The sequence below is a fragment of the Drosophila sulfurigaster genome, chromosome 2R (assembly GCF_023558435.1).
Source record: "Drosophila sulfurigaster albostrigata strain 15112-1811.04 chromosome 2R, ASM2355843v2, whole genome shotgun sequence".
In the NCBI taxonomy this organism is placed as follows: domain Eukaryota; kingdom Metazoa; phylum Arthropoda; class Insecta; order Diptera; family Drosophilidae; genus Drosophila; species Drosophila sulfurigaster.
The window spans coordinates 21,192,695-21,219,431 of record NC_084882.1 but is presented as its reverse complement, the minus strand read 5'-3'; the positions used below and the strand labels follow the sequence as shown (position 1 = coordinate 21,219,431).

The following is a 26,737-nucleotide window of genomic DNA, read 5'->3' as shown; positions in this document are numbered from 1 at the left end:
CCACGCAGCTTACAAACACACACTCACAATAAGATAGAGTGACACACCCAACTAAATACAAAAAAAGAGATAGACAGAGCAAAGACTTTTTGACTTACGCAACAGCAAAAAGCTTTCAAAAAGGCTAAGAACGCCCAGGATGAGCCACGATGAGCATGAGTTTGAGTCCAACTCCTAGTCCGAGTATGAGTGCGAGTGCGAGTGCGTAAAATGGCAGTTAATCGTGACCACGTAGCAGGACTATTAATAAAAGCGTCTTTAGCCCTACATTTTGTGGACATCTTGGGCTCCTTTTGCCATTGCTGCAGCCCGGGAGAAACACAAGATGAAAAAACAGAGAGGCAAAAGCAACAAACAAAAACAAAAACAAACACAAAACCAAGAAAAGCGGCGCATCATTAATTTCACGCAGTACAACTGTCGAGCCTCACACACACACACACACTAAGAATACACTCACACACGCACACACCGATATGAGAATTGTGTTGTGCTTCAGAAAAATGGCAAAAGGCAAACTTAATAACAACAAAATGGCTTTTGTGGCCTAGTCCGCTCGTCCTTCTCTTCTGTCCTGGGTCTCAGCCAACTCACATTGCCATAGGCAGCAATTTTGTAATTTATCATTGCACAAATACACACAGTTCCTCCCTAGCCTAGACAAACATACACGTTTGCATCTGTGTGTGAACGAGTGCTGTATTTGTGTGTATGCAGTTGTTGTTGATTTGTTTGTTCTTCAGAAAATGAACTTTAGAACTCAAAGCGACCCAACTATTTAACCTGACCATGGCTTACATTTAATAGTGTGTGAATTTGAAACGGGTTTACTATACTCTATTTTACACTTCACATTTTTTTAACAACTGTTCATAATTCCCATTTAAATAACTGTCTAAACAAACAAACAGATATGTGTTTAATTTAATACTTTTATATAAAATAACATAACATTTTTTAATATATAATATGTTATAACACAAAATTCAACTATAATTTAATTAGTAGTATAATATAATTACAAAAATATTTTAAGTATTTATTTATCTATCTAACATATTTCATTCTTGACTGGAATTCTTTTTTTAATGAATAGATATTTACATTTATTTAAAGTTGTAAAAGATTTACATTTCGTTGAAAACTTAGTAAACACTTTACAAAATGAATACATTTAATAACTATTTATTTAATACAAACCAAAAATATATTTGAATATATTATTAAATTCGATTACGTTACGTTACACTAGTAGGATCAAAAAATAATCCGTAGCCAGGCATTTGAATACCAACTAGAGTAATATACACGCACGTGTGGGTTAACTAACCGCCTAAACACACTCGAAAAAATCCCCCACAAAACCCATACGAAATTGTTACAAAATTGCCTGCAGCGTGGCACAAAACAGACAAAGCAACGGACAGAATGACAGACGGCCACAAAGAGGCAAAATTGAACACAAACACAAACAAAACAGTGCTTTGAAATTAAATAAATAACTGGCCCCAATAGACAAACAGAACGGCAGACAGACATACAGATGGACGGGGGACGGAGGGGACGGAGGGACGGAGGGACAAAGAGATGGCTACCCAACAGCGACACGTCAAAGTCAAGTCATTCACACTCATGACCACGCCCAATTCAACGCCCCCTCTACCATTATGTGTATTCAATCTTCCACATGTGTGTTTCTCTATTTTTAAAGAAAACCCGCTCTAATTGACGTGTCTTTGGTCAAATGTAGCAATTTTCGGCATGGCGTGTATATAGTATATTTTTTTCCTGTCACGCCGCAGGACAAAAGGACATGCGACAGCATCGCACGAGTGCACCTCGAGTGTAGATATGTACATATAGTACTTGTGTGTGGTGTTTATAGTTTGTGTGTGCCCTTCTTGGTAAAAACTTCCGTTCGCACGTGCTCAGCTAGAAGTGTCCTAAGACCGATTGCCTCTCGATTCAGTCGGTTTCTGAATGGTTTACTGCATTTCCTGCTCTGTCGACTGGGTCAGTTTTTTTGATTTCCGTTGCAGTTGCAGTGATTGGTCAGTTTCATTTTGTAATTAGAAGGGACCGCAGCACTGTGTAATTGGCCGTGTAACTTGCGTTAATTCACTTAACAGCTGTTTAACATCAGCTTGGGGCAGCTGTTTCTTTGACTGGAGAGACTTATGAAAAACCGCTTAGGCTGACCCGAAAATCGTCTTTCTGCTGTCATTTGCATATTGTTTTGTGCTCGCTGAACTTTAGCTTATGCTCGAGAAACAAAAATGTGCTGCATACTTGGCAGCTTTATGCAAATGCCATTATCGGGCAGGACAAGGGAAAAAGAACCCAGGATCAAGTCGGTTGATGCCACGTTTAACGCTATGCATGGTATACGAATAGAAATTAACATGACATTCCTAGGAACAGTTGCCCCAAAACTCAGCACAACACAACTCAACTGAACTTAACTCAACTCAACTCGACTCAGTTGTGAAACAGCAGCAGTTAGAGACGCAGATGAAGATGATGGTTATGGTGTTGATGATGGTGATGGTGATGGTGATGGGGAAAGCATCTTTTCGAGGCACGCATATGACGCGCTGACACCAAGAGCAGCAGCAAGGACAACAAACATGCAGGGCATGTCCCGCAGAAAATATGAAAAATGTAAAACAAAAATCTGGCAAAAACTTTTCTAATTTAAAACTGCCAACACAAAAAAAAATACCAAAAAGAACGACAGCAAAATGCAGCCAGGAAACAGCAAAAGGGCAACAGGGCAAAGGGGCCAAGAGATGGCTGTGTGTAGAACCTTAAGCAAATCTTAATATCATTTATATACGCTTCCAAAGTGGCAACTACGGACTATATGAGATGATTAGATACTTTGAGCTATTAACTTGAAGTACAACAATAATTAATTTCATTCATTTTCATGATTTATTATATTTTGTCAAATAAAATTACATGTTTTTGTACGCTATTCTTAGGAAGGGTATTTAATTAGTCTTGTTAAAAATTTAGTTGATTTCCATAGTATTCACTCAAGAAACTCGCAAAATGATGTCTGTTGACAGTGGAGAAGTGAAAGTCCTTTGTTTTATGTTTGTGGACGGGGTTGAGTTGGCTTACTGCACATGTTGATGAATGCGAGGCCAAAGAGATTTCAACTTTCTAATTTAATGCGGCAGTCAGACAGATAACTTCAATGTCAGCAGACTGTCAGAGCATTACAGCAGAACCATTCTGTACACTCTGAGCCAAATAAATGATATTGCGAAATTATTAAGGCAGTCAACGTGCCGTATGCGCAATGTCTCTTGCACCATATTGTTGCCTACGTTTTATTCTAAAGCAGCACATTATCAAAATTAATTTCTTAATTGAAAATTAACTGACAAACGCAAAGAACACAAAAACAAGACAATGCCCAAGCAAGCATCTGTCTTCTCATTCGCATCTGTGTGTCTGTGTATGTGTGTGTGTGTCCGCCTGTTGGCATGTGCAATGTGGCGTATGTGTGATAATAACTTACAGTAGCAATAAAAGCAACAATAGAGCGCAATTGCCAACTATTAGCATAACAATTGAAGCTGGGAATGTTTGTTGAAAATATTACGCATTCATGTGCAAGTATTTAGATAGAATTTATCTTAGCCGTGTTCCATTTCAAAGGTTATTAGCATTTAATGGAATGAGCTTTCCCAATCTCTGTCTGTCAATTATATTATCGATCAAGCGTCTAGCATAGGATAATCTATCATTTTCGCATGGTACTTACTTGGTTTTGCAAATCGTTTTATAATTGATTTGTAACTTTGGCATATTCTCCTTTGAAGCATCGACTTTTGAATCTTCAGCAAGCCAAAAGGCATTCGGAGTAATTAATTTCAAATTTAAATACAAGGAATAATAAATAAGAAACTCAAAGACCGCATATAATTTTAAAAACTCTTTGATTTATTATTATTATCAAATTGTGCTGTGCTTTCCACTTGACATTTAGATTAGTTATTTTACTTGAAATACATTTATAATATTGCTGACAGTATGACGTATTTGCTAGTCGCTTATACTGGTTTACTGATTGATTCAAAGTTCAAAGGTTACATTTTAGAATTTCCATTAAATTTGACCCAATCCCTTGTCCATAAATTGTTAACTTTATCAAGATTTTGTGTCAAATGGCAGAATGTGACCCTTGACACAAATTTTGCTCCATTTCTGTTTTGGTGCCATGATGCTGGCCTTGCTGCGTTGTCGCTGTCGTTGGCTTCGTGTTTTTCATTTTTCGTTTTCTTTTTATTTTTAGCATTTATAGCATTTTGAAGACTTTTTCGCTTTTACTTAATTAACACCCTGCCTGATAATGTCCGGAGGCAGCATGAAATTGTTTTTGCGCAAAGGAATCTCGCTGAGTTGGCGGTCGATGGGCGCTCGGGTGTCATACAGCGAGGGGGATTGGCAGATGATGGCGCAAGTGCCAAACACACATGACAACGTGAATAGCCAGAGGAAAAAGCGATCCAAGACCATGGAAACAAATTTCCAATCCTCCACAATCTGTGAATAAAATATAACATCAATTCACAATCATTTGACTAATTGCAAAAAAAAACTGTGGTTAAATTTGAAAATAACTCAAAGAAAATGCTGCCGCAAATGCGGAAAAGCAATCGAAATTTTCTTTAATAATAATTTTATTGTTTCAGAACTCGTAAAACACACTTAGCCAAGTGGATGGAGAGCAGAAGCAGGATGGAAAATTGTCCTATAGTGTGGCTAAATAAATTGGTTTCAATTGGAGTCATAAAATTTCGTTTGCGTCTGTCTTCTTTCAATAAACTTGAAATGTAATAAAAATATAAAGTTATGATTTAATATTTTACAATTTCATGTTGCACATTTGGGACTCGCTTCTCTCGCTCTTGCTCTTTGTGCTGTTCAAGCCGAAGTTTCAGGCAATAAACAATAATAGGAGCGCTCTGAAATCGCTGAGGCACAAGAGCTCTTCTGCCAGACGCCGAAAAATATGGCAGGATAAACAATAACAACAACAATAAGAATACGAATACAAATGCGAGTACGAATGCGAACGTGAATGTGAATGTGAATGTGAATAACGAATACGAAGTGAAGGCTCAGACTCAATCTGGTCTGGCCCGTGGTGTGCTCAATGGGCAACAAAAAATTGCTTGTGTTATGTATGGAAGTGGAGCGCTGAAGTCTGAAGACTACCCACCTCGTTATCCTTGTCGGCATCCTTGATATGCTGCGCAATAAATCTGACCGCACGCAATGCCTGCAGCACTTCGGGTGTTAAGTTGCGCGGTATCACATTGTCGGAATCTGTCAAGTCTCGTGGCGAGCGCATGAAATTGCGAAAAATTGAAATAAAATATAGGAATAATAAATAAATGGAGATGCCATGCTCATGTCGCTGGACCCCCAATCTCCATTCTCCCACAGGCAATGGCAACTCTAAATCTGTTATGTGTGTGTTTGTGTGTGTGTCTGTTTGGTTCATATATGCATAGAAATATGTATTATGGCCTATGCGAAATCAAGCTCTCCTCAGGCTATGACCAAACACTCGCAGCTTTAAGTTCCACAACCGCTATCCATAATAACAACAACAACAGCAGCAGCAGCAATAATAACACCAACAACAAGAACAACAAAACTGAATTATTGCTGGCAGTTTTTTATTTATGGGCATCCTTACCCTTGGCAGGGCATTGAAGCATCTAAGTGAAACTTGTAACATTTATTGAGAGCGCCAATCAATTCGTTGTGCGAATTTGCATAGCAATCGGAATTCATTTTGCGCCTTAATGTGACACTGAGTGTTGCTCAAGAGTTGCTAACTTATATAGTATCTCGTATCTATCCGTTCAGACACTTACTTTTATTGTAAACTTTTTACAAATAGCTGAAAATTGAAAAAGAAACTTACAAGAAATTGAATTCAACGCTTCTGCGCTCAAAAGTTTGCTATAACATTTTTTGTGGACTTCGAAACTGCTTTGCTTAGTTGGTTGACCAATTGATTCAGATACTAAACTAAATATCTATGATAAATCAGATTCAATTCCGCATGGATATTACTTTTAAAGTGCATCAATTGCGATAAGTTTCATTTGAATATTCAAATATGCAGAGGAGCTTGGAATAATCTAGAGAAACTTGCAGCGTAATTAATTTTAATTTGACACATTTACTCGTATAATGTTTTTTTGATTCTCTAATTTCCATTTTTAAATATTTTTTTTGCGATTTCATCATATAGGTCATGCAGACTTCGTTGTTTCGAGCTAAAACCTTTTCACACATGGCTTGTTTTATTATCCTGTATATAGACACACTCACACTCACATGCATACACGTACATGCACACGCGCACACACACAGTCACAACTAAAGCACATAGACGTTATTTGTCATCAAAGCGTCACATCATCGTCACAGCCATCAACATTGTCCGGCAAGCAGGAAAACCGAAGCCATCATCCTTGAGCATGGCCTAAGAGCATATTCGGTTTTTCTTCGATTTTATTGCATTATTTGCTTATTTTTTATTTGATTTCAATTTCGGCTTTTGGGTCGCGGGCTGCGAGTATTGCAAAATATTTGTGTTCTTGTATTTGTTTTTGTTGTTGTTTCGTTTTTTTATGGACAAACCTCCCATCCCCATCCCCAAACACAATACACATACTCGAACTCACACTCACTCTCATAGTTAAACCCAAACTCCGATTCAAACTCACCCACAGAGTGCTGCATGCCATTATCGTAAGCGCCGTCTTGGCTGTCTTTGAACTCGCTGGGAAAATCGCTGATGCTGTCGCTGAAAAACAAACACAAACAACCAAGCACACGCGCATATTCAGGAAGGATGTTAGATAAGTGAAAGGATAAGTTGGAAAGCACAACAAAGGGGAGAGAACAGGGAAAATAACCTTGACTTACCGCACATCTATCTCGTTGGTGTAGCCATTGCTGGGTGTGGAGTCATCGTAATCGGGAAGTGTGTACTGAGTGCGTCGCATCATCATTAGCTTTGGCATGAAGTGCAGAAACAATTTGCGCACTAAAGGCGACATGTTGTGCGTCGAGGGGGATCTAAATTGATTGAAAAGTAAGTCGAAGTCCATTAAGATTCCTCCACCACAGATCGTACAATTAGCGACCCGCATCGCTCCTCCCTCATTCTTTTTTCTCTCTGACTCACCTGAAGTGTATGTTGAGCACACAGACCGTTGTCCAGACGGACAGAGAGACAAGTATCATAGTAAAGAGTAGATACTTGCCCAGCAGAGGCACAGCCAACGATGTCGGCGGTATAATTTCGGCCAACAGCAAGAAGAACACGGTCAACGACACGAGTATTGAAATACATAACGTAACCTGTCAACGAAATGTTTACACAATTTCTTCTCTCTCAGTTTCTCTCATTCTCCTCCACTTCCTTTATCTCTTTCTTTTTTAGTTGTTTCTCGCTCACTTTCTGTGTCAACCTCAAAGTGCCACTTTTGTTTTTGCAAACAATAATAACCACAACCACAACAATGACAAGAACACAACACAAACAAAACGATAACATGAACAAACAATTTACCAATCATTATCAATTAGATCCAATTACATATCAATTACGTATACGCCATGTAAAACAATAAGCCGATTTCAACAATGGATTTTAATAACTTCATCAAATTTCGTATACTTAACTTTTAAAATTATAAAAAACAAGAAATTTTGTATAACATACAAAGGAGAAACACATCGCAAATCGTGGAATCAGGCAACTCTTTACTCCCGTCAATATACTCAATGCTATCTTCAACACATAAACTAAGCCAATGTATACCTTCTCTGACCGAGAATTCAATTTAATTTAACAAGAACAAGTATCAACACTAGAAGCAACAAGGGGTACTACAAACATGTATACATTTCTATACATTGTATGTTCATGTGTTTAAGTTTAAACTTTCGCATTTCACTGATTCAAATTTTCTATTCATTGGATCTGGTTTGAGTTCAAGTTTGCTCTAAAACTGTTTGAAATATTAAGCAATAATATGAATAATCAATTAAAATAGATGAATCTATAACTTGAAGTACTTCATGAAAAATATCGAATAGTATATATTTTAGAGAAATTTGACAGCCTTTACAAATGTATTTTATTAAAATGGTTTAAGCAAACTTGTAATTTTCAAATCATTACAATGCAATTTAGAAGAAATTCTCTTCAACACTTCGTACCGATAAGTTATACTAAATATATAACATTGTTTAAAAAAATAAAATGGACTTCCTCATTAATTCATCGATTATATTCTCAAAATAATTCCAAATATATTTCCCCTGCTAAAGTCATTCGCAATAATTCATATAAATTGCCTTAAAGTCACTGCTCGTTAAATGTTGAATAGTTGTGAATAAGTATGAATAAGTATGGCTAAGTTGTTACTCAAGCAAATGAGCGATCTCAAACGAATCAATTAACGAAAATAACAACAACAATTAACAATACGCTGCACTGTGTTAGTGTGCGTGTAATATTGTATGTGTATATATGTGATATGTGCGTGTCTAGTGCGTCTATATGTGTATGTATGTGTGTATAGGTGGGAGTGTAGTATGTGTGTGTGTGTGAGTAGAGTAAAAAGGACGTGAGTGCTCTGCTTAATTGCAGAACACGCGATATGAAGAAACTTTCGAGTGGCATTGACTTTGAATGCGATTCAAATTTGAGTTGATTCGATTCAAATCGATTGAATTTGGTTCTTTTATTTATATTTTGGTATGCATTCGATGAAATTTACGTTATGAGATTTCACTACTCAGCAAACAGCACAAATGATATTCGACGCCAACAATACTATGAATATGAATCCATGATTGCTTTACTGATTAAGTATTTGCTGTGAATATAAATGTGTGCTGCACATATGATTTAATGCATTCGCATTTGGACTGCTGGAACTCTGCGATTTGGAGATATATTGATAAACGTTCATATAAATGTATTTACGAGTAAATGTTTCTTAATCGATAATTAAATTACGAGTAGTCGGAAAGTAGAAGAGCGATAGCAAAGAAGATAGACAGTTTTGTTGTGGAAAAGTAGTAGAAGTTGAGCTCTTACATTTTAGAGAATTTTGTAGTCAGAGTTTGTTTTTTCTACCGATATTCGATATTAAAGCCAATCTTTAAGTACTATACTTAGCAGAGCTCAGCTTGCATGGAAGTTGATTAAGTTTTGGAAACTTTAAAGTGCAAGATAAGTATTTATAATAGTTTTTTTCAGTGTTCTCAGGTAGTTGTATGTAATTATCTAAATGAAAATGATAAAGTCAAAATATATACACATTAAAAAAAACTTCAAATATTCAATCGTTTACAATCAAAAAAGAAGTCAATCTACACAAACAAACTACAGTATTCTAAATGAACATGCCACATGCATAAGAATTGGAACATTTTTGGATGGCAATTGAAGAGTCCTCTGAAGCTGTCTTCATCCGCAAAATTTCCTTAAGAGCTTACCTTTTCGCCCGAATCGCTTGGCAAGTAAAAGACCAAAACGGTAAGAAATGTTAATGCCACACAGGGCACAATCAAATTCACCGTATAGAACAAAGTTTTGCGTCGCATGGTCAACTTGAAGGTAATATCTGCAGCCAGACATGAAATTTACATATTCGGTAACCAGGTAACACACCTCTATGCAAGACTCACCTGAGAACGGCTCCAATGTGTCCGGATAGTACTCCTCATTCTTGGTTGCCGGCACCTCGAGTATGTCCCACTCCACCGACAAATAGAATTCAGTTAAATCGATGCCCACCTGAACAAGATTACTGCCAGGCACCTGGGCATCACACACATGCACAGAAGGGAAGGCAATTTGTTAGTGCTGTAATCCAAGCCACAATCCCCACAGCCACGCCCACTAAACCACCCCCTGATGTGGCTGCATAGATTGCATTTTGTGTGCAATCGAGCGTATGGCAAACAGTAAAGCAAATTTGCATCCTTTGGCCTTTCGATGTTAATCGAAATGCGGTTGGTCTAAGCTCTCACCTGGTCCAGGTGCTTCAAATCCACTTGGGCACCATTGTACGTCCATGAGCCGAATTTCATGAAACAAATTTGCTCATCGTATGGAAATATTCCACATTCATTTCACAGGATGACTTGTAAATCGCCGGTGGCTCCCAGAACACTTCGCCAGTGTACTTCAGAGTGGCCTTCGTCATGAGAGTTACCTGCCAACAACACCCCATGTGGATGAAAGATTGTTTTCAATTCGATTAAATCGATACTCACCTCATAGTTGCCATCCCAGTTATTGTAGAGCACAATGTCTGGCACCCAAATGTGCTCAGAGGGCACATATAACTGCTCCACGCCACCGTACTCTTCTGGATCCCAGCGCAACTTGTAATCGAACCAACGCTGCAAGGTATAATATAATATAATATAATAACTTTAAGTGGTCAGTCTAACATTATTTAAAATTAATTATTTACCTGCTTGACCCACAGATTGGTGGTCATCACCTGATTCTTGAGATTCACCTCGATAAGTTGAGACAACTTGAGGCCCAACCACACGGTAAGTGTCTCGGTATTATTCACAACAGGCCTAATAAGGCGATTATAATTACTCAAGAGATCATCATATAGCCGCTTAGTATCCGGGTTAGCTTCGAAGCTTATAGGCGCTGCAACAAGAAAGATCCCAGAGCAAAACTCACATTAGCTAGAGAAAAATATCCCAAACAAACTGAGAGAAACGACCAAAATTTCCCAAAACAAATCACTGCGCAGTCGCCGCTCTTGTGCTCTGGCGCTCTCTCAATGGGCGCAGCATCCTGACAGCTGGGAAACTCATTAGATACATCATAAAAGTATCGGAATTTTCACAACATTTTCATGCTCAAGTTTTTCAAACTTACGTGTGGTATTTGCCAATGGCAAAATTATCAAAAACGCCAACCAACACAAGCGCCGCATTTTAATCGTGTTTTTACACTCAATTTCCTAATGTATTGCACTTTTTTCCAGCGAATCGCAAATTTATTAATACATTTTTTTTCTCCGCAAATTTTGGAGTAAACCACTCACGTCCGGGGCTCAATGGTAACTGGTGAAAAATCTCACGAAAATTGGACAAGAGATGAAAGCAGCTGTCAGAAAAACATAGCGCGAAAAAACATCAGAAAATTCAAATTGAAAATGAAATGAAACTTAAGAAGTGAATGAACATTTAAAAAAATATTCAAAATTTATTTAATTTATTGCATTCCTAATACATAATATATTTTGAAAAAATATACATAATAAAACATGTGACAAATTTTCTTTGATTTGATATGCGTATTTCTTTCTTTATTTGGTAAATAATATTCAACTAAAACTACAACACAACTTTGCGGCTAGCAACAAAATTGTAAATTAGTTATCTAAGACACAATTAGGAAACGCAACCAAGAGAGTATTAACATTAAAAGCGATTATAAAAATATATTGAACTAATGGCTCAAACAAATTTCTATAAAGCTAAGCTCCAAAACTCAAAATCGTCGGTTTTTTTTTATAATAATAATTGAGTTAGAGCCAGTTTTTCAATCTCTAGTTTGAAAGGAACTTTTGAACCTTAGCTAATTTTTCTACCATTTAGGGAAATTACCGAGATATTTGAACATAGCTCTAGTCAAGTCTAGAACCCAACCAGCGTGTACGTTGTTTACTGAGGCGTGATGGGTTGTCAGCCGTCTCCTAGCAACGACGACAGCGACAATTTGACAACACATAATTGCGTTAGGGGAAGTAACTGGAACAAAACAATTGAAGTTAGTCGGTAATTGGAAAACAAAAAAACGAAAACGACAAGAAAATACATTTCGTAAACAACTTTCATTTTCAGCTGTAGCTATCGATGACGTTAAAATGGGCTACAAAGGCAATTTTCCACAGATTATGCGCGAAGCAGGCTTCAAGCTGCGGCAGTATCGAGATGGGCCATTGGACTGGCGACTCATGGGTAAGTTGAATGTTTAATAGGTTAATTTTATATAAAAAAACAAACAAAATACGCAACAATTTTAAAGGCGCCTATGAAACGGATCGGATACTGCGGGAACAAAACTTTGAAGTGGTGGACGATGCACTGCAGCATTTATCCGAAGCGCCGCTGGGCACAGCGCTGGAGACGCACATACTGGACAGTGGCATAGCCAAGTACTTTATAATGTCGCAATATGCCATACAATATCTGCTCTACTGTCGCACATATCTGGACGAGAGCGTCGGCGAGTTGCGCGAGGCACATGCCACAGCCCAGCAGGAGATTGCCAAGCTGCGTCAATCACTCGGCGAATCCAACAATGAAGTTATCCAGCTGCACAAGAAGATCACGCAAATCGAGGCCATACGAGAAGTCGTCTTCCCCTGTCACTTGTGCACCAAGAACTTCATTAGCAACGACGCACTCAATGTGCACATCGGCAGGAAGCATCGTGTGGGTACTCCGACCACCAACTTGCCAGGTGGCAGCGGCTCCAAGGACAAAGATAACGATGTACAACTGATAAACACCATTAAAATGGAACTGGAGATCAAGCAGCTCAAAGAGCGACTAAATGCCGCCGAGCGCAATATTAAAGAGCGCAGCAGCAGCTCCAGACATCATGCTAGCCCGCGCCAGGATCAGTCCACAGGCACCACACAAGTGCGCAACGTGGGCATACAGAGTAATCTGGCGGAATACAAAGAGAAGGATGAGCACAGCAGCGAGGCGATTGGCAGCGAAGCAAGCGAACGCAAGGAGCAGCTTCATGGACTCGCCGAGCGTCTCAGCAACTTTGAAGTGTGGCAGACGCAGTTGAAGCAGAGTAACGATCAATTCATCCAGGACATCAATCATAAGCTGGAGGATCTAAGTCATGCTCTGGAGCAGACGAAACTGCGCGCCGAATCGAAGATAACAACTGTGGCAGCAGCAACAACCGAAGATCGTGTTGCTACGCCTTGCCTGGAGGATTTGGAACGCATACTCAGCGAGAAGGTAGCCGAAATTGGGAAAGTAAGTGCCAATAAACTGGAAGAAGTAGTTTATCAGTTGGAAATGGGTTACAAGGAGAAATTAGAGGCATTGGAGCGTGAATTAAAACGACTCACCGAGCACAAGGAATCTAATGTCATCATACATAGTGCATCCAAAATACCCAAGCCGCTGCCCAAGAAGGAGGAAACCAACTTGGAACGCATTAAACGGCAGGTGGAAACGGAATTTCTGAAAACCAAGCATGACGACGACACGTATTCCATAGAGGAGCTGCCAGCAGAGCCAAAGCGAGAGTCAGAACAACAGCAGCAGTCTGCGCAAAAGCAATCGGTGACACAAGTCCAAGAGCTTCCCAGTCGCAGCAGTTCCGGGAGTCACCCAACGTTCACAAAGCCCGCAGCTAAGCTTGAGTCCAAGTCAAAAAGCAAGCCCATCGTCAGCCAGCCAGAGACAATAGAAACCACGGACATCAGTGAGAGTCTCAGCGAGGAGGAGGAAACCATCAGCGAGGAAGCTAGTGACTTCATGACCTCGGAACCAGAGCGTCAAGTATTCCAAATGCCAAAGTCTAAAGCAGGGGCAAAATCTAAGTAAGTAATGCATTAAATATATAATAATAAATAAAAACTTAAACGGCTCTCAGAAGTCCACAGAAGCCACAGCAGCCACTGACCAGAAAAGACGCACGTAAGCTGGTGAATCACAAGCTGAATCCACATGGCTTCAACATGAAGTCAAAAAGTATTTCGGGTATATCACTGAAGCGCGTCAGTGCCGAGCTGGTGCAGCACAGGAACAACTTTCGACTGGTAAGTAAGATTTGTTGGCCAAGTAAGAATTTTTCAAGATCTTTTAACCGCCACAGGATAATCCACATTTCTATGCGACACGTAATCGCATACGCAAATTTGTGGATAAACTCTGTTCCGCCAAGATGCCACCGACTGCTCAGTTAATGCTGAAGCACAAGACGCCTCTACAACCATCTGATGATGGAGGCAAAAGCCTCACAGGCACAACACAAAATGACGAAGATGGTGATGATGATCTGGAGACTCCTGATCGCACATCATCACAGGAGGAGGATGAGCCGCTGGAGTTATCGCCCACTAGCTCTAGTTCGCCACAGCAGCGCCAACAGCATCGCAACTTCAAGGCGCAGTTGGAGCAAATGTTGGCAAAGCCCGCGGCTCGCGTTGTTTCCAAGACGGGCACAACGCAAGTGCAGCTACATGCAGCCAGGCCAGTCCCTTTGCCACGCAAACGCGTTATGTTCAACACCATGGGCATTGACAAAAGTCTGAACGATGAAGATGAGGAAATTAAATGAGAATAAATGTATAAAAAAAAACAAACGGAACAATTCGTTATTTTAAATCTAGTGCTGCCACCCGAACGCGTTTTGTTTTCGTTGGCAATGCTGGCTATAAGTGGCAACAATTGCATCGCTGTGCTATCGATAACAATCTGTAAAAACACATGCATATCGATATGCGATGACGGCGAATTCATATGGAGATGCGGCGAAGTGTGGTTGCGCGAAAAAATTTCTTGACGTCGCAAAAATCTACAATAACTTGCAATAAATGCTTTAAAACGCAATTGAAGCGTACGCAAACCAGTGACAAACGCTGAACGTACATGGCGTAACGGCTAAACTATTGAAATTCCTCGGGAGCAGCAAAAAACAGCGCTGTTAAGTGTACAATATTACCTGACGACCACACACACAAACACGCACACGCATACACAAGCATACACTCCTACACACACACACAGTCACATACGCTCGTATATACACAGACGCACGCAGTTTCACTTGGCCTCCCTCCCTCCCTTGAGCCACCCAATCGCATCGATGAAATAACATACATAACGCGTATACCGAAAATACATAAGCTTGCTTGGCTGAAATAACGGAGAAGCAAAAAAGCACAAAAAGAAAAAAAACGCAGGTAAACAGAGATAAGAAAACAGACAGCGAGAGTGTCACAGCAGCAGTTACAAATACATAGATACAGATACAAACGCAGGTATCTGCAGCAGCACACAACAACAACAAACAGCGCCAGTGAAACATGTCCGACATCATGAACATTGACAGCATTATCTCGCGCCTGCTGGAAGGTAAGTCTAACTACTTAATGTTATTTCCAATTGGTTCCGTAAATCATTTTCAAATACCTCCCCCATTTTGTACCCCATTCTTTTAGTGCGTGGCGCACGTCCAGGAAAAAATGTGCAACTCTCAGAGGGGGGAAATACGGAGCTTGTGTCTGAAATCGCGCGAAATATTCCTATCACAACCGATACTGCTGGAACTGGAAGCGCCGCTCAAGATCTGCGGCGATATACACGGACAATACTATGATCTGTTGCGTCTGTTTGAATATGGCGGATTTCCGCCAGAGTCGAATTATCTATTTCTGGGTGATTATGTGGATCGTGGCAAGCAATCCTTGGAGACGATATGTCTGCTGCTGGCATACAAAATCAAATATTCGGAGAATTTCTTTTTGCTGCGCGGCAATCACGAATGCGCCAGTATCAATCGCATCTACGGGTGAGTTGAGGAATACTACAGAATTTCCATACTAAATATTTCGTAAGCACACGCAATCATTTAACTCTTGAATTATCAACTGTCAACTAGGTTTTACGATGAATGCAAGCGACGTTACACCATCAAGCTATGGAAAACTTTTACGGATTGCTTCAACTGTTTGCCCGTTGCAGCAATTGTGGATGAGAAGATCTTTTGCTGTCACGGCGGCCTGAGTCCTGATTTGTCGTCCATGGAGCAAATACGTCGCATTATGCGGCCCACGGATGTACCAGATCAGGGCCTGTTATGCGATCTCTTGTGGTCCGATCCCGACAAGGATACTATGGGCTGGGGTGAAAATGATCGCGGTGTTAGCTTCACATTTGGAGCAGAGGTAAATTGTTGTAATACTTACTTTTATTGAGTAAGCTAACATCGGTTATTTTTGGTGTTCTTTAGGTTGTGGGCAAATTTCTACAGAAGCACGAATTCGACCTCATTTGTCGGGCTCATCAGGTTGTTGAAGATGGTTACGAGTTCTTTGCCAAACGGCAGCTGGTCACACTCTTCTCAGCACCAAATTACTGTGGCGAATTTGACAATGCGGGTGAGTGATCACTCACTGATCAGTGTGAGAGGGGGAGATCAGGTCCATTGGACTTTAGACAGCGGCGTTGTGGGTGTTATCTTTGTTTTTGTTTGCAAATAACCTATACTATATAGATAACTGAGATTAGCTGTGATTTTGGAGATAACCTTCGCCAGCTGAAATAGGAAAAACTATACCATATACCACCATGTATACTCTATATGTATATTGTAGTTCTATTGAATATTGTGCAAAAATGGAAAATTTCAATAGACTATACATTTATAAATAGGTTTTGAGTTTCCATATTCATGATTCATGCCTAATCGTTGTTTATTTATTGCAGGTGCCATGATGTCGGTTGACGAAACATTAATGTGCTCCTTTCAGATATTGAAACCCGCCGATAAACGACGATTTGTTTATCCAAACTTTGGCAGCTCAGGGCGTCCCCTAACACCGCCCCCGCGGCGCTAACAATAAGAATAAGAAAAAATAAGCAACAACAATAATTTACAACAGCAGTAGCAACAACAACAGTAACAAGAAACGGCCACACAAAAATGAATACCAATTAAATGCGCAAATTGTTTGTTTTTTATCGAATATGTGTAATCGAATCGTGAGCAACGTTAGAAGGGTATAGAAATTCATACAAATTAGCCTATTTTTCATTTTGGAAAACAAAAAAAAAGGAAAAATTACACATATACACACACACACTCTCACAAATTGAGACACTTTAGTTCAAACTAATTGTAGTGTTAAACACTGCATAAGCATGAATATCTCTTAATGTATTAATTTTATTTTGTTATAGTTTTCCTTGCGCAATGCGAACACATTTATAAACCTCAATCACAAGCACCCCCCCAATACACATACACGTACAGTAGGTACAAAAAGAATGCACACATACACGCAGAAGCAAAAGTTGTATTTATCGCATTTTATCTTGCATAGCATTTTCTCTTTTCGGTTTTTTTTTGCATAGCACAACTACCAAGGCAGAGAGCACAAACTTCTCTTCACAATTCATATTGTTTTATTCAATTTCTAGCAAAGGGTAAAATGTTGTTTTTATAATTATTTTTTTGAATTTAAATCGAAAGCTTTTGATATATGTGTGTGAAATGAAAAGTATGTACGGTATTTTAAGCGCAATTTATTTTTTTATATTATATTTTATTCATGATTAAAATTCTACTAAATGTTTACTTAGTTTTAAACGCCAAGCAAATTTAGCTCGAAGGTACATAAGTTTCACAATTGTTTACACCAAAAATATTAAAATAAACAACAAAAATTGTGTATATTTTTAACTTGTATGCGTTGACGATTAAAAATATGTAACACACGAACACATACACAAAACGTGCATATAAAAATCTGAAAATGCAAAAAAAAACAAAAACGAAATCGAAAATACAAACTACAATAATTATAATTAACTTAACAACTGCAAAAACCAGCAAAGATTTGTTTAACAAAAAACATAAGTATATTGAATGCTTGTTAGAGCAATAATAATAATTTCTAAAAGCAAAAGTTAAACAAGCGCATTATGAGAGAACGGCATACTTTTGAGCGGCACTGTGTGCCCTCAGCCGACGCCAACGAGGCGGCAGATAAGGTTACAAACAACAAGAACTACAAATTTAAACACACAAAACAAATAAACATACATATTATAATTAAAAATATATATACATATTTAATAAAATTGTAAGCAAATGAGACACACAGTACATGCATTCGTGTAGTTGTATTTGTATGTATTTGTATTTTGTGACAAGAACAACAAACAACTAAAAACAGTCGGAACATTCTAGTGCTAAAAAGGCCGCCACACATTCGAGTATTATACTTATTATATGCATGCATGTATGTAAAATGCCGAGCCCCAAAGAAAGGCAAGCATCCAAAAATCGAATATGTAGTTCTATCTGTCGTTTTGAGAACACCCCCTCCTATGTAAAATGGTTTCGTTTGTACAATCCCCCCAAGAAAAAGTAATGAACCGCCCTGTAATGCAACGAGTTTTCGCAACTTGAATGTCCAGCTAATGCCTCCTTGGCCCCTTTCTCCAAGATCCCTTTGTCGAAGCCACACTCTAGTACTCTGTTTAATGTTGTATCGAATTCTACATATACGCAAAGGAAAAGAAGAAAAACACAAGAAATGAAGTAATGACAAAATATATAATATTATAGTTAATATCAGCTGTTTGCGGAAAACACAGGAAAAACGAAACGATTTACATAAGAATATTTAAAAAAAAAATCATCAAATGTAACTTCGTAACATTGCAAGCAGTTGAAAGCAAATTAAATTTAAATATAAACAAAATATAAATCACTTGTAATTAAATTTTGAAAATTCGAAAAGACAACAACAAAACGTAATATGAATAATAATGATAATACAAATTAAAATTAAAAATGCATGCAAAAAGCTAAACAAAAAAATCAATAAAAGTTAAAAACGAAAAAAAAAACAAAAAATTAAAAAAAAACAAGGAGAAAAATTAAAATAAAAACAACATGAAGCACTTGTAACAAAATAGCACTGTTTTATTAAAAAGATAAATGAAATACATATGTATTAGCAATAAATCTGAATGGAATCGCGTCGTTTTAACTAATGATAAATAGGGAACCAATACTCATTTATGAGTTGTCACTTGATTGATTGATCGATTAGGCTAACAATTTTTCATTTATTACATCTATTTTTTAAGCATTCAACATCAACAGCTAATGGCAATTGAAGCGAAGTGCACAGCTGCGTTCCAAGGGTGCACACGCTGCTCCCGTGCCACGTCCCGCTGCCTGCTCCTGTTGCAATCGCAGCTGCAGCAACTTCTGTCGCAGCGCATAAGGTGTTGTTGTTGCGGTTGTTGTCAATGGCTGCTGTCGCGACTCGTTGGCTCTATTTTTGTGCCACTTGCTGTCGCCACCGGCCACGCCCAGTTTGTCATAGGCGCGCTGCAGACGCAACTCATCCTGTCGTTGGCTGCTGAAGCAATCGCTGGCATTGAGCAAACGAAACTGTTGCAAGGCGAGCAGGCGCTGCAACTCGTTGTCGCAACTTGGGGGCAAAGGCGATGACGTTGACGAAGAGTTGCAGCTACTTGCAACATGAACCTGACCCTGACCTTCAGCTGTCAGACGACTGGCGGCGCAGGCGCGTTGTTCATAGACCCGACGATTGTCCGTGTGCTCGCAGTGGGTGTTGTTGTTGGTGTTGCTATGAGAGCTGCCACTTGCCTGCTCCCCGCTGGCCCAGCTGAGCACCTTGACACGACTTTCGCGCAGCTGTGGGGCGTAGCCTGCGGAGCTGCAGCAGCTGGAGCAATGGCTCACCGTAGTTGTTGCCGAGTTGCGTCTGCTAAACTGACCATTTAACTGCGTGCTAGAGTGACCTAATCCCAGATTTTGAACCGGTTGATTGTTGCTCCTCAGAAGTGGCCGTTTGACAAACTGCGTCGGCTGCACGCTTTGTCGGGATGATGATGTCAGCGAAAGCAGATCACTGCGTGGTCGTGGCTGCTCCGGTGGCTCTGGCTGCTGTCGTCTGCTGATGTGGCTCGTTGATTTCAATATGCTGCCACTGCCAGCAAAGCTGCCGCCGCTGTGTCCGCAGTAGCACCTCTTCATGCTTTTGTAATAGTTATGACGTAGAGAGTGTTTGGAAATGATTTTGAACTGCGAGCAAGCTCCAAAATTTGTGTTTGCGTGCTCACAGAATGTTCGGCGACGACTGTTGTTGAGTGCGGCGGGGCAACCGGTTTCCACACACATCGAGACTCACACATATCGAGTACATCGCGGCTGCCCCGACACCAGCAGCGGCTAGTGTTCCCATGCCCAACACCACCGTTAGTTACCTGGTCTGGTCGCCACGCCGCGCCGGCTCGCATCGCGTTTGTTTATATTTGAAAAACAATTGCAACAGTTTCCATAGACACACGCCGAAGTCCTCGTGTTCTGCCCACATTTGAGTCGAATGAGTAAAACGAATGACTTAGGCAACAAACTTAATTTATGAACGTCCAATCGCCATAGATCGTTACTCGCCTATTGCGTTAGCGATTAGAACTAATTGGCTAGATGGCCGTTAGCATGGGAACTCGTTGGCATTTGGTGTGTCGAAATAAGACGGGATTCTGTTTCCAATGAAATGCTTCATTGCACAGCACAAACTTAAGTAATTTGCCTAGAGATAAGCTGTAATACTTGTGGATGGTGTAAAGCTACAATTAGCTACTGGTAGCTATGAATTAGCTAATGTTAAAGCTTAAATTGTATGCAAATAAGAAATATGTATATTGAATTCTGTAAATTTTAGAATAAAAAGTACTAGGAAAATTAATTTTTGTTTATTTCGAAATGTCGGAACAAACAATAATAGTAAACATAATCACATATTATTTCGATATTTTGACAAAAGTATAATTAAATATATAAATGAATTTAAATGTAAGATATATGTGAAAATCGGTGAAATTTTAAATTTGTAATTGGACACCCCAATTAGATTTAATTTAAATGAACATTACGAAATGTAGTCAAATTCGAATGGTATATTCTTTAACTAATATGTAAATCAAATTTCCTATATTTCCCCTCTTAACTCCAAGCTCGAAGGTATTTATCCATTAAACGTACCTTAGTTTTCGACTAAAAGCTTATATCTTCAAAAGCTCTTCAGTGTCGTCAAAAACCCGTAACGTACAATCACACAATGTCTTTCCAATAGACGCATATGTAACCGACTTATGAGTACTACCGGCTCTTTTAATAACACCCCAATTAAGGACTACCTCACTAAAGCCGGGGTTCAATGAACCGCAACACAAAACAGAAAGGGCATTACGGGGTTGCTGACTTGCCGGTCACCGTTCGTCACCTGTTTCCACAGTTTTTGTTTTGTTTATTGTTTTTTTTTTTTTTTGGCAAGCAGCAAGAGCAAGCGACTTAAGTTGCAACCTCATGATCAGTTATGGCTATTGGTTGCATTACCTAAAGTGGTCAGCCGGAAAGCAAAAGTTGCCGCATGTGGCGAGTAACATTCATATATGTATAAATATTCAAGAGCCGACATACAAACATACATGTTTATGGGCCAAAGCTCGCCGTGGTAATGATCGAAACTTTATCATATGCGAAGGAAGCTTTCGTGGGCTCAAGCCGAAGCTGAAGCTGAAGCTCAGTATAAAATTCCGTTGCTCGGAGCATCCCGCTTACATTGCGTTGTGATATCTCGTCGCGCTGCAGTCGATAAGCTGCTAAAGTTGTTTGTGCGTGTGTGGTGTGCGTGAATTTTCAATCAGCGGGAGGGGAAACTCCAGTTTGTCAGTTAGCAATTTCATTTCAATTTCGCATTGCATCCGATTTCGACTTTGACTTAACATCATGTCAAAACCATCGACGTTTTTATTACTGCTGCTAATCGCCTTCGTTGCGCAGGAGACCACAAAATGTGTAACGGTCGCGCAAGATTTGCGTAAGTATAGCTCACTTCATAGCTATAGCTATAACAATAATAAAAACAACAACAACAAGTGCAAAATATTTGATTTGTCATTTGCGCATTTGCTTTCAAGTTTGGCTGTGGCTGTGGCCGCTTTTAGGCCCACCAACACTGTTTATGGCTAAAACGTGATAAATATTGTTTATGCGTGTTTAATATATTACCCGTATTAGCTACGGCATTTAAACGATTGCCCCTCAAGGTCGTTGGCCCCCTAATGTAATATTCTCTAATGGTCCGTCAGGGTGACAATCCCAATTCGAAAGTCCTTGCAATGGTTAGATGCACTCTTTTTATTCGCATATCATCGCATCCTGCCCTACTTTAAAATTCAGTTTATGTGAAATATACCTCTCTGAAAAGGACACTGAAACAGAATAAATATGTTGCAGTAAATCTATTCTATTTCAATGATCTCATGTCCTTTTCATCGCATTACACCTGAGATAAAATAATATTATTTATTATTTGTTTTCAAGTAAATTTTATCATATTTATTGTTATAAATGTTTTTATTTCTTTTTCATCGCCTACCTCCGCAATATTCCCAAATATAATTAATATTAAATACAAATTTGTCAATTTGTTATTGAATTAAATTAAATCGTGTTACATATAGTTTTTTAAAATTGCAAATTGCAATGGGGAATCGTTATGCAAGCGAAACTGGTCTACAACATAATGGCATATGACGATAGCGAGACAGATAAACAAGTTTCCAACTGTCAGTCAGTAGTTTACTTCCGCTTGATGCCATTAACCCACAATCGCTCCGCAATCCAACAGCAGTCAGAATCGATGACACATATTTTTCAACCTACTTATTGTGTTGTGCTTTGTATGTTGCCGTAGGTCACGAATGGCTTTGTTTTCACACTACAATCTCAAAAACAAAGATAAATAGCCGTGCGCATCGTCTTGACATTGAGAGCCAACAATGTTGGCTGTTGGCTCTCATTTGTTTTTTAGCCCATTGTATGAAACAAGTTTCTGTTGTGGCCAACGAACTCTAAGTATACGACTACTGATCGTTGCTATTAAGATTTATGCTTATATGTTGCTATTATAATGCCAGAGTCCCAAATCTCAGCTGGACTTCCGGCCAAGCGATTTCAATTTTTTGATTTCTATTTCAATGTCATTATCAAATTCGATTTGATTTGAATTAAATTAATCAATTAATTTTTATTATTTATTTTTGCAGCTGGCAACTTCCCCAAGTGCAAACGCGATGCCAATTTTGACAAGTGTCTGGTGGATGCTGTTAATCAGGCAATACAATTACTGAAAACTGGTTAGTACTGTTACTACTTTAACTATCAATCGTTTAGCCAGACAGATCAACCTATTATGAACTCATTAAACTATGCGCAGGTAACAAAGAATTCGGCATTCCGCCACTGGAGCCGCTGTCCGTGAAGAAACTCGTTATAGATGCCGGTAACGCACCCATTAATCTACGTCAAGCCTTGAAAAATGTGAAGGTGCACGATATGATCTCGACAAGCAAGATTCATCGGTACAGGTAATTAGCAGATTCCAATTCCGAATCCAGTCCGGATGACAAATAGATCGAGCGCATTGTAAAACAAATTCCATTCCTCTGTCAGAACCGATTTGGACAAGCATTTAATCATCTGTGATAGCAAAACCGATCGCATTGAAATGATTGGCGATTACGAAATGTCGGGAAGGATTCTACTGTTACCTATTACGGGACATGGCAAAGCCAACATTACGTTGGTCAATACCAAAATCGAGCATCGTTTAATCGGGGAGCCCTTCGAAAAGGATGGCGTCAAATACATGCGTCTGAAGGAATATCGCGTTGCAATGGAGCCAAAGCGTGTTTATCTGCAATTTGAAAATCTGTTCAATGACAAAACCCTATCGGAGGGTATGAATCGTTTTCTGAACGAGAACTGGGAGACTGTCTTCAATGAATTGAAGGTGGGCTATTCTAAGAGCTTTGGTCTCGTATTCAAAGAGCTCTCAAACAAAATCTTTGAGAAAGTTCCGTTTGACAACATATTATTAAGTTAGTTTCTATTAAACAATTGGCATGTGTGTAATTTATATATGTTAAATAACAAATTAGATAATAAATAGAAAACGGTTTCTGATTTACTTTTCAAGCCAAAGCAGAAAATAACGGCTATTTATAATTTTATATGCATCGCTTATCGATAACTGACTAACCGATTATTGGAGGATTTAGAAAACGTTCGATATGTAGCAAGTATCGCTACATTGCGGAATATCGCACAATTCTGCCAGCACTAATCTTGCAGTTTTGGCACTTTCGAAGCGCAAATAGAAACAGTGGGTTTTTGTTTAAACAATTGCACAAACAAATAAAAAGTGTCCGACTCGACGACTCAGCTGCCTAGATGGCAGAGCATATAGGGAGCATGGAGAGTACGTCAGTGTCAGAGGGAAAGTACCAGAAACTGGCCAGCGAATACTCAAAGGTAAAGGCAACAACACAGCAACAGTTTACGCCCCAATTTGCAGGCGTTTTTAATCAAATTTAATCCACATCCGCTTACCCACACACACTACAATAGATGCGTGCCAAGGCACAAGTGTTAAAAAATGCGGTGCAGGATGAGCGGGCGAAGGTGGAAAGTCTGCGTGAGCAATTGCAGCAAAATGCAACATCATCACGACGCACCGAGCAGGAAGTAGACTCATTGAATTTTCGCAATAAACAGCTAGAATCGCGTGTCTCGCAGCTGCAGCTGGAGCTGTCGCTGCACGAACAGGCGCCCAAGAAAAAGGAACCAAGCAGGCGTGGTCTTTTAAGGGGCATCAAACAGGAGCCGCGTAGCGAGACGCCACACAATACGAATGCGGCACAAGAGGCGCTCATATTCGAGGAGTTGCAAAAGAAAATCATGGAGAACGCACAGCTGACATCATTGGTAAATAATGTGCAAGGTCACGTCACTACACACACACTTGTATACTATTTTTATGACCACCCCACAGATCGATGACAAGCAGCGCGATTTGTTGTTGCACACCGAACGAATGGCAGAGCTGGAACACAAGTTGGAGAAGCGCACAAGTGACCAAAACGAGCTGGAGAAACGTTTGCGCAAAGAGCTCGAAACACTGCAACATCGCAACTGCGAACTAGAAACCAAACTGGTCGATGCAGCTAGCATGGTAAGTTACCGCCCACCTTAAAATGAATCTTAAAAAGAGTTAAATGAACTATTTATGTTGTAGTTGGGCAGCGAGGATGCTTTAAGCGCCACTGGCAGCGACAGCACGCCGCTGCACAATCCACTGCAGCAGCACCAACAGCAGCAACATCAACTCAATACCAATGCCGCCTTACCCTTAACTGCCGAGGAGCGTATTGCGCTTCTGGAGAAGGAGTCAGCCCACTGGCGAGCTCAATACGAGGCGGCAAAAGTCATTCAGAACTTCAACTCGAACTCCAACTTAAATTCGAACCCCATTATGGATCTCAGCAGCATTTGCAGCTGCAGCACAGCTGCTGCTGGCGTCACCGTTAAGCCTTGTAACCTCGAAACTAAATGTAGCCAGCGAGCACGCGATTCGTTACAAGAGCCACTCGAGCCGCCTACGAAGGAGCAGTTAATCTACAGTGTATTCAGCAGAAAGTACGAAGATTTGCTGCGCCTCAAAGCGTTGGCCGAGTCGCGATTGCGTTCGTCGGAGCAGGAGGCAATACATTTGCAGATTTGCCTGGAGAATGCGACACAAGAACTAAAATCAAAGGATGAGCAACAGTCCAGCTTGGGTGGGGCACTGCAAATGCTCGAGGAAGAACTGGTAAGAATTTATTACAATATCAAAGTCAATCCTTGTTGAATATTTATGTGATTTACAGACCACGACACGTATTAACTATGAGGAGCAGATCAGCGTGCTGACAGAACAAGTGATTAGCTTAAGTGAGCAATTGGCGGCCGGCAATTGAATTGTAGAATGATGTATGCCTTGCCGCGTTCCCTATTCAAAAAGTACCCAGGCCACAGTGGAGCATCTAATGTCGCTGTTTTGCTTTTGGTGCGGTTAGTTATTGGAGATGCTTGTGCAGTCATTTTTAAAGCAATAATGAAAAAATGTCGAATAACCAACCGTCAACATGGCAAAGCAAACCCCCACAATGCAGTGTGTGTATTGTATATAGCTGAATATATAAATTTATATATGTATGTTTTAAATAATTCACTAAAATTTAAACAACAAGAAAAGTACTAAGTATGTTAATTACAATTTAATTGCGAACGAGGAGCCACAGGAGCAGCCCATCTCTGCTTGGGGATTGGCCACCATACGAAATCCAGCTCTGATTAGTTCGCTATGATAATCTATTGTTGCCCCACTGCAATAATCCAGCGATATTGTGTCAATGACCACTTTTGCCTTTTCCTCCCCAAACTGCAGATCGTCTTCGTTCATCTTTGTGTCCAAATCGAATTTATACTGGAATCCTGAACAGCCGCCGCCCTCGACGGTGATGCGCAGAAAGGAGCCGTCCACACAGATCTCACGCAAACGTTTCAAGCAGCTATCGCTCACTATCAGCTGCTGTTGTGGGTTTGTCATGCTGGGTGCAATTGTTGCCGGAGCTTTGGAGGCGGCGTCTTTGGCGGCATGGCGCAGTGAGGACGTCGATAGCAACAAATTTCTGTAGTTAATGTTTATGTAATATTGTTTGATGGGCCAATATTATAGCTACCTTTGGAGGGTAGGTTTTGCCAGTTGGCGCAACACGAAAGCCATTTCTATAATTTCACAATTTCGAAAATAAGTTGCAAGTGACAAAATCTCGTAATCAAAACAAAAGGTACCAAACAGCTGCTTGTGTTGATATACGATATATTTTTTTATGAAGCTGCAGAGGCCTGTCAACACGATTAATCTTTTAGACCTATCGATATACGATTGAAAGTGTTAGACCGTGTGAAGTACAAATTTGTTTTGAAGAGAAACAAATATTTTGAAAATCA

At 39.7% G+C, this 26,737-nt stretch overlaps 7 protein-coding genes across 10 annotated transcripts; 4 read left to right on the top strand and 3 right to left on the bottom strand.

Annotated features, from left to right (window-relative positions):
- Window positions 1-3,775: 3,775 nt before the first annotated feature.
- Window positions 3,776-11,160, bottom strand: LOC133838985 (acetylcholine receptor subunit beta-like 2). The gene is given in 12 exon segments (XM_062270264.1): window positions 3,776-4,557; window positions 5,237-5,343; window positions 6,762-6,841; window positions 6,964-7,116; window positions 7,226-7,401; window positions 9,553-9,680; window positions 9,745-9,877; window positions 10,090-10,175; window positions 10,178-10,274; window positions 10,336-10,464; window positions 10,539-10,732; window positions 10,967-11,160. Coding segments are annotated over 12 exon segments (1,557 nt in total). The 5' UTR covers window positions 11,025-11,160; the 3' UTR covers window positions 3,776-4,341.
- Window positions 11,161-11,726: 566 nt separating this feature from the next.
- On the top strand, window positions 11,727-15,089 carry LOC133838982 (cilium assembly protein DZIP1L). 3 transcript variants are annotated; one of them, XM_062270260.1, is made up of 5 exons: window positions 11,727-11,863; window positions 11,938-12,054; window positions 12,122-13,667; window positions 13,721-13,886; window positions 13,943-15,089. In XM_062270260.1, the coding sequence occupies exons 2-5, from the start codon at window positions 11,961-11,963 to the stop codon at window positions 14,405-14,407; spliced, it is 2,271 nt and encodes a 756-aa protein (XP_062126244.1). In that variant the 5' UTR covers window positions 11,727-11,863; window positions 11,938-11,960; the 3' UTR covers window positions 14,408-15,089. The 3 variants fall into 3 exon arrangements, with proteins under 3 accessions (XP_062126244.1, XP_062126245.1, XP_062126242.1); XM_062270261.1 differs by having other exon boundaries at window positions 11,745-11,871; window positions 13,724-13,886; XM_062270258.1 differs by having other exon boundaries at window positions 11,745-11,871.
- On the top strand, window positions 14,601-17,643 carry LOC133838993 (serine/threonine-protein phosphatase alpha-1 isoform). The gene is given in 6 exon segments (XM_062270275.1): window positions 14,601-15,204; window positions 15,291-15,331; window positions 15,333-15,640; window positions 15,731-16,016; window positions 16,082-16,229; window positions 16,558-17,643. Coding segments are annotated over 6 exon segments (963 nt in total). The 5' UTR covers window positions 14,601-15,155; the 3' UTR covers window positions 16,689-17,643.
- Window positions 17,644-18,777: 1,134 nt separating this feature from the next.
- Window positions 18,778-20,439, bottom strand: LOC133838992 (uncharacterized). The gene has a single exon (XM_062270274.1). It carries the CDS (start codon window positions 20,012-20,014, stop codon window positions 18,968-18,970), a length of 1,047 nt encoding a protein of 348 aa, XP_062126258.1. The 5' UTR covers window positions 20,015-20,439; the 3' UTR covers window positions 18,778-18,967.
- Window positions 20,440-21,450: 1,011 nt separating this feature from the next.
- LOC133838995 (protein takeout) lies at window positions 21,451-23,898 on the top strand. 2 transcript variants are annotated; one of them, XM_062270279.1, is made up of 4 exons: window positions 21,451-21,719; window positions 22,951-23,040; window positions 23,121-23,271; window positions 23,357-23,898. In XM_062270279.1, the coding sequence occupies exons 1-4, from the start codon at window positions 21,629-21,631 to the stop codon at window positions 23,787-23,789; spliced, it is 765 nt and encodes a 254-aa protein (XP_062126263.1). In that variant the 5' UTR covers window positions 21,451-21,628; the 3' UTR covers window positions 23,790-23,898. The 2 variants fall into 2 exon arrangements, with proteins under 2 accessions (XP_062126263.1, XP_062126262.1); XM_062270278.1 differs by lacking the exon at window positions 21,451-21,719 and adding an exon at window positions 22,350-22,584.
- A 117-nt stretch (window positions 23,899-24,015) lies between these two features.
- On the top strand, window positions 24,016-26,554 carry LOC133838990 (protein phosphatase 1 regulatory subunit 21). The gene is made up of 5 exons (XM_062270272.1): window positions 24,016-24,217; window positions 24,314-24,670; window positions 24,738-24,917; window positions 24,981-25,553; window positions 25,612-26,554. Exons 1-5 carry the CDS (start codon window positions 24,137-24,139, stop codon window positions 25,699-25,701), a joined length of 1,281 nt encoding a protein of 426 aa, XP_062126256.1. The 5' UTR covers window positions 24,016-24,136; the 3' UTR covers window positions 25,702-26,554.
- Window positions 25,903-26,601, bottom strand: LOC133838999 (iron-sulfur cluster assembly 2 homolog, mitochondrial). Its single transcript, XM_062270284.1, has 2 exons — window positions 26,467-26,601; window positions 25,903-26,415 (listed from the first exon to the last, which is right to left on the bottom strand). The coding sequence occupies exons 1-2, from the start codon at window positions 26,508-26,510 to the stop codon at window positions 25,995-25,997; spliced, it is 465 nt and encodes a 154-aa protein (XP_062126268.1). The 5' UTR covers window positions 26,511-26,601; the 3' UTR covers window positions 25,903-25,994.
- Window positions 26,602-26,737: the final 136 nt, after the last annotated feature.

Excerpts from the sequence above, each read along its gene's own strand:
- LOC133838999 (XM_062270284.1), bottom strand. The coding sequence starts at position 26,510 with ATGGCTTTCGTGTTGCGCCAACTGGCAAAACCTACCCTCCAAAG. Across the intron at positions 26,416-26,466 it reads GCAAAACCTACCCTCCAAAG|AAATTTGTTGCTATCGACGT; the intron begins GTAGCTATAATA and ends CATTAACTACAG.
- LOC133838990 (XM_062270272.1), top strand. The coding sequence starts at position 24,137 with ATGGCAGAGCATATAGGGAGCATGGAGAGTACGTCAGTGTCAGAGGGA. Across the intron at positions 24,671-24,737 it reads ACGCACAGCTGACATCATTG|ATCGATGACAAGCAGCGCGA; the intron begins GTAAATAATGTG and ends ACCACCCCACAG. Across the intron at positions 25,554-25,611 it reads AAATGCTCGAGGAAGAACTG|ACCACGACACGTATTAACTA; the intron begins GTAAGAATTTAT and ends TGTGATTTACAG.
- LOC133838992 (XM_062270274.1), bottom strand. The coding sequence starts at position 20,014 with ATGTGTGTGGAAACCGGTTGCCCCGCCGCACTCAACAACAGTCGTCGC.
- LOC133838982 (XM_062270260.1), top strand. The coding sequence starts at position 11,961 with ATGGGCTACAAAGGCAATTTTCCACAGATTATGCGCGAAGCAGGCTTC. Across the intron at positions 12,055-12,121 it reads ATTGGACTGGCGACTCATGG|GCGCCTATGAAACGGATCGG; the intron begins GTAAGTTGAATG and ends ACAATTTTAAAG. Across the intron at positions 13,887-13,942 it reads ACAGGAACAACTTTCGACTG|GATAATCCACATTTCTATGC; the intron begins GTAAGTAAGATT and ends TAACCGCCACAG.
- LOC133838995 (XM_062270278.1), top strand. The coding sequence starts at position 22,401 with ATGCAAGCGAAACTGGTCTACAACATAATGGCATATGACGATAGCGAG. Across the intron at positions 22,585-22,950 it reads TACTTATTGTGTTGTGCTTT|CTGGCAACTTCCCCAAGTGC; the intron begins GTATGTTGCCGT and ends TTATTTTTGCAG. Across the intron at positions 23,272-23,356 it reads AGCAAGATTCATCGGTACAG|AACCGATTTGGACAAGCATT; the intron begins GTAATTAGCAGA and ends TTCCTCTGTCAG.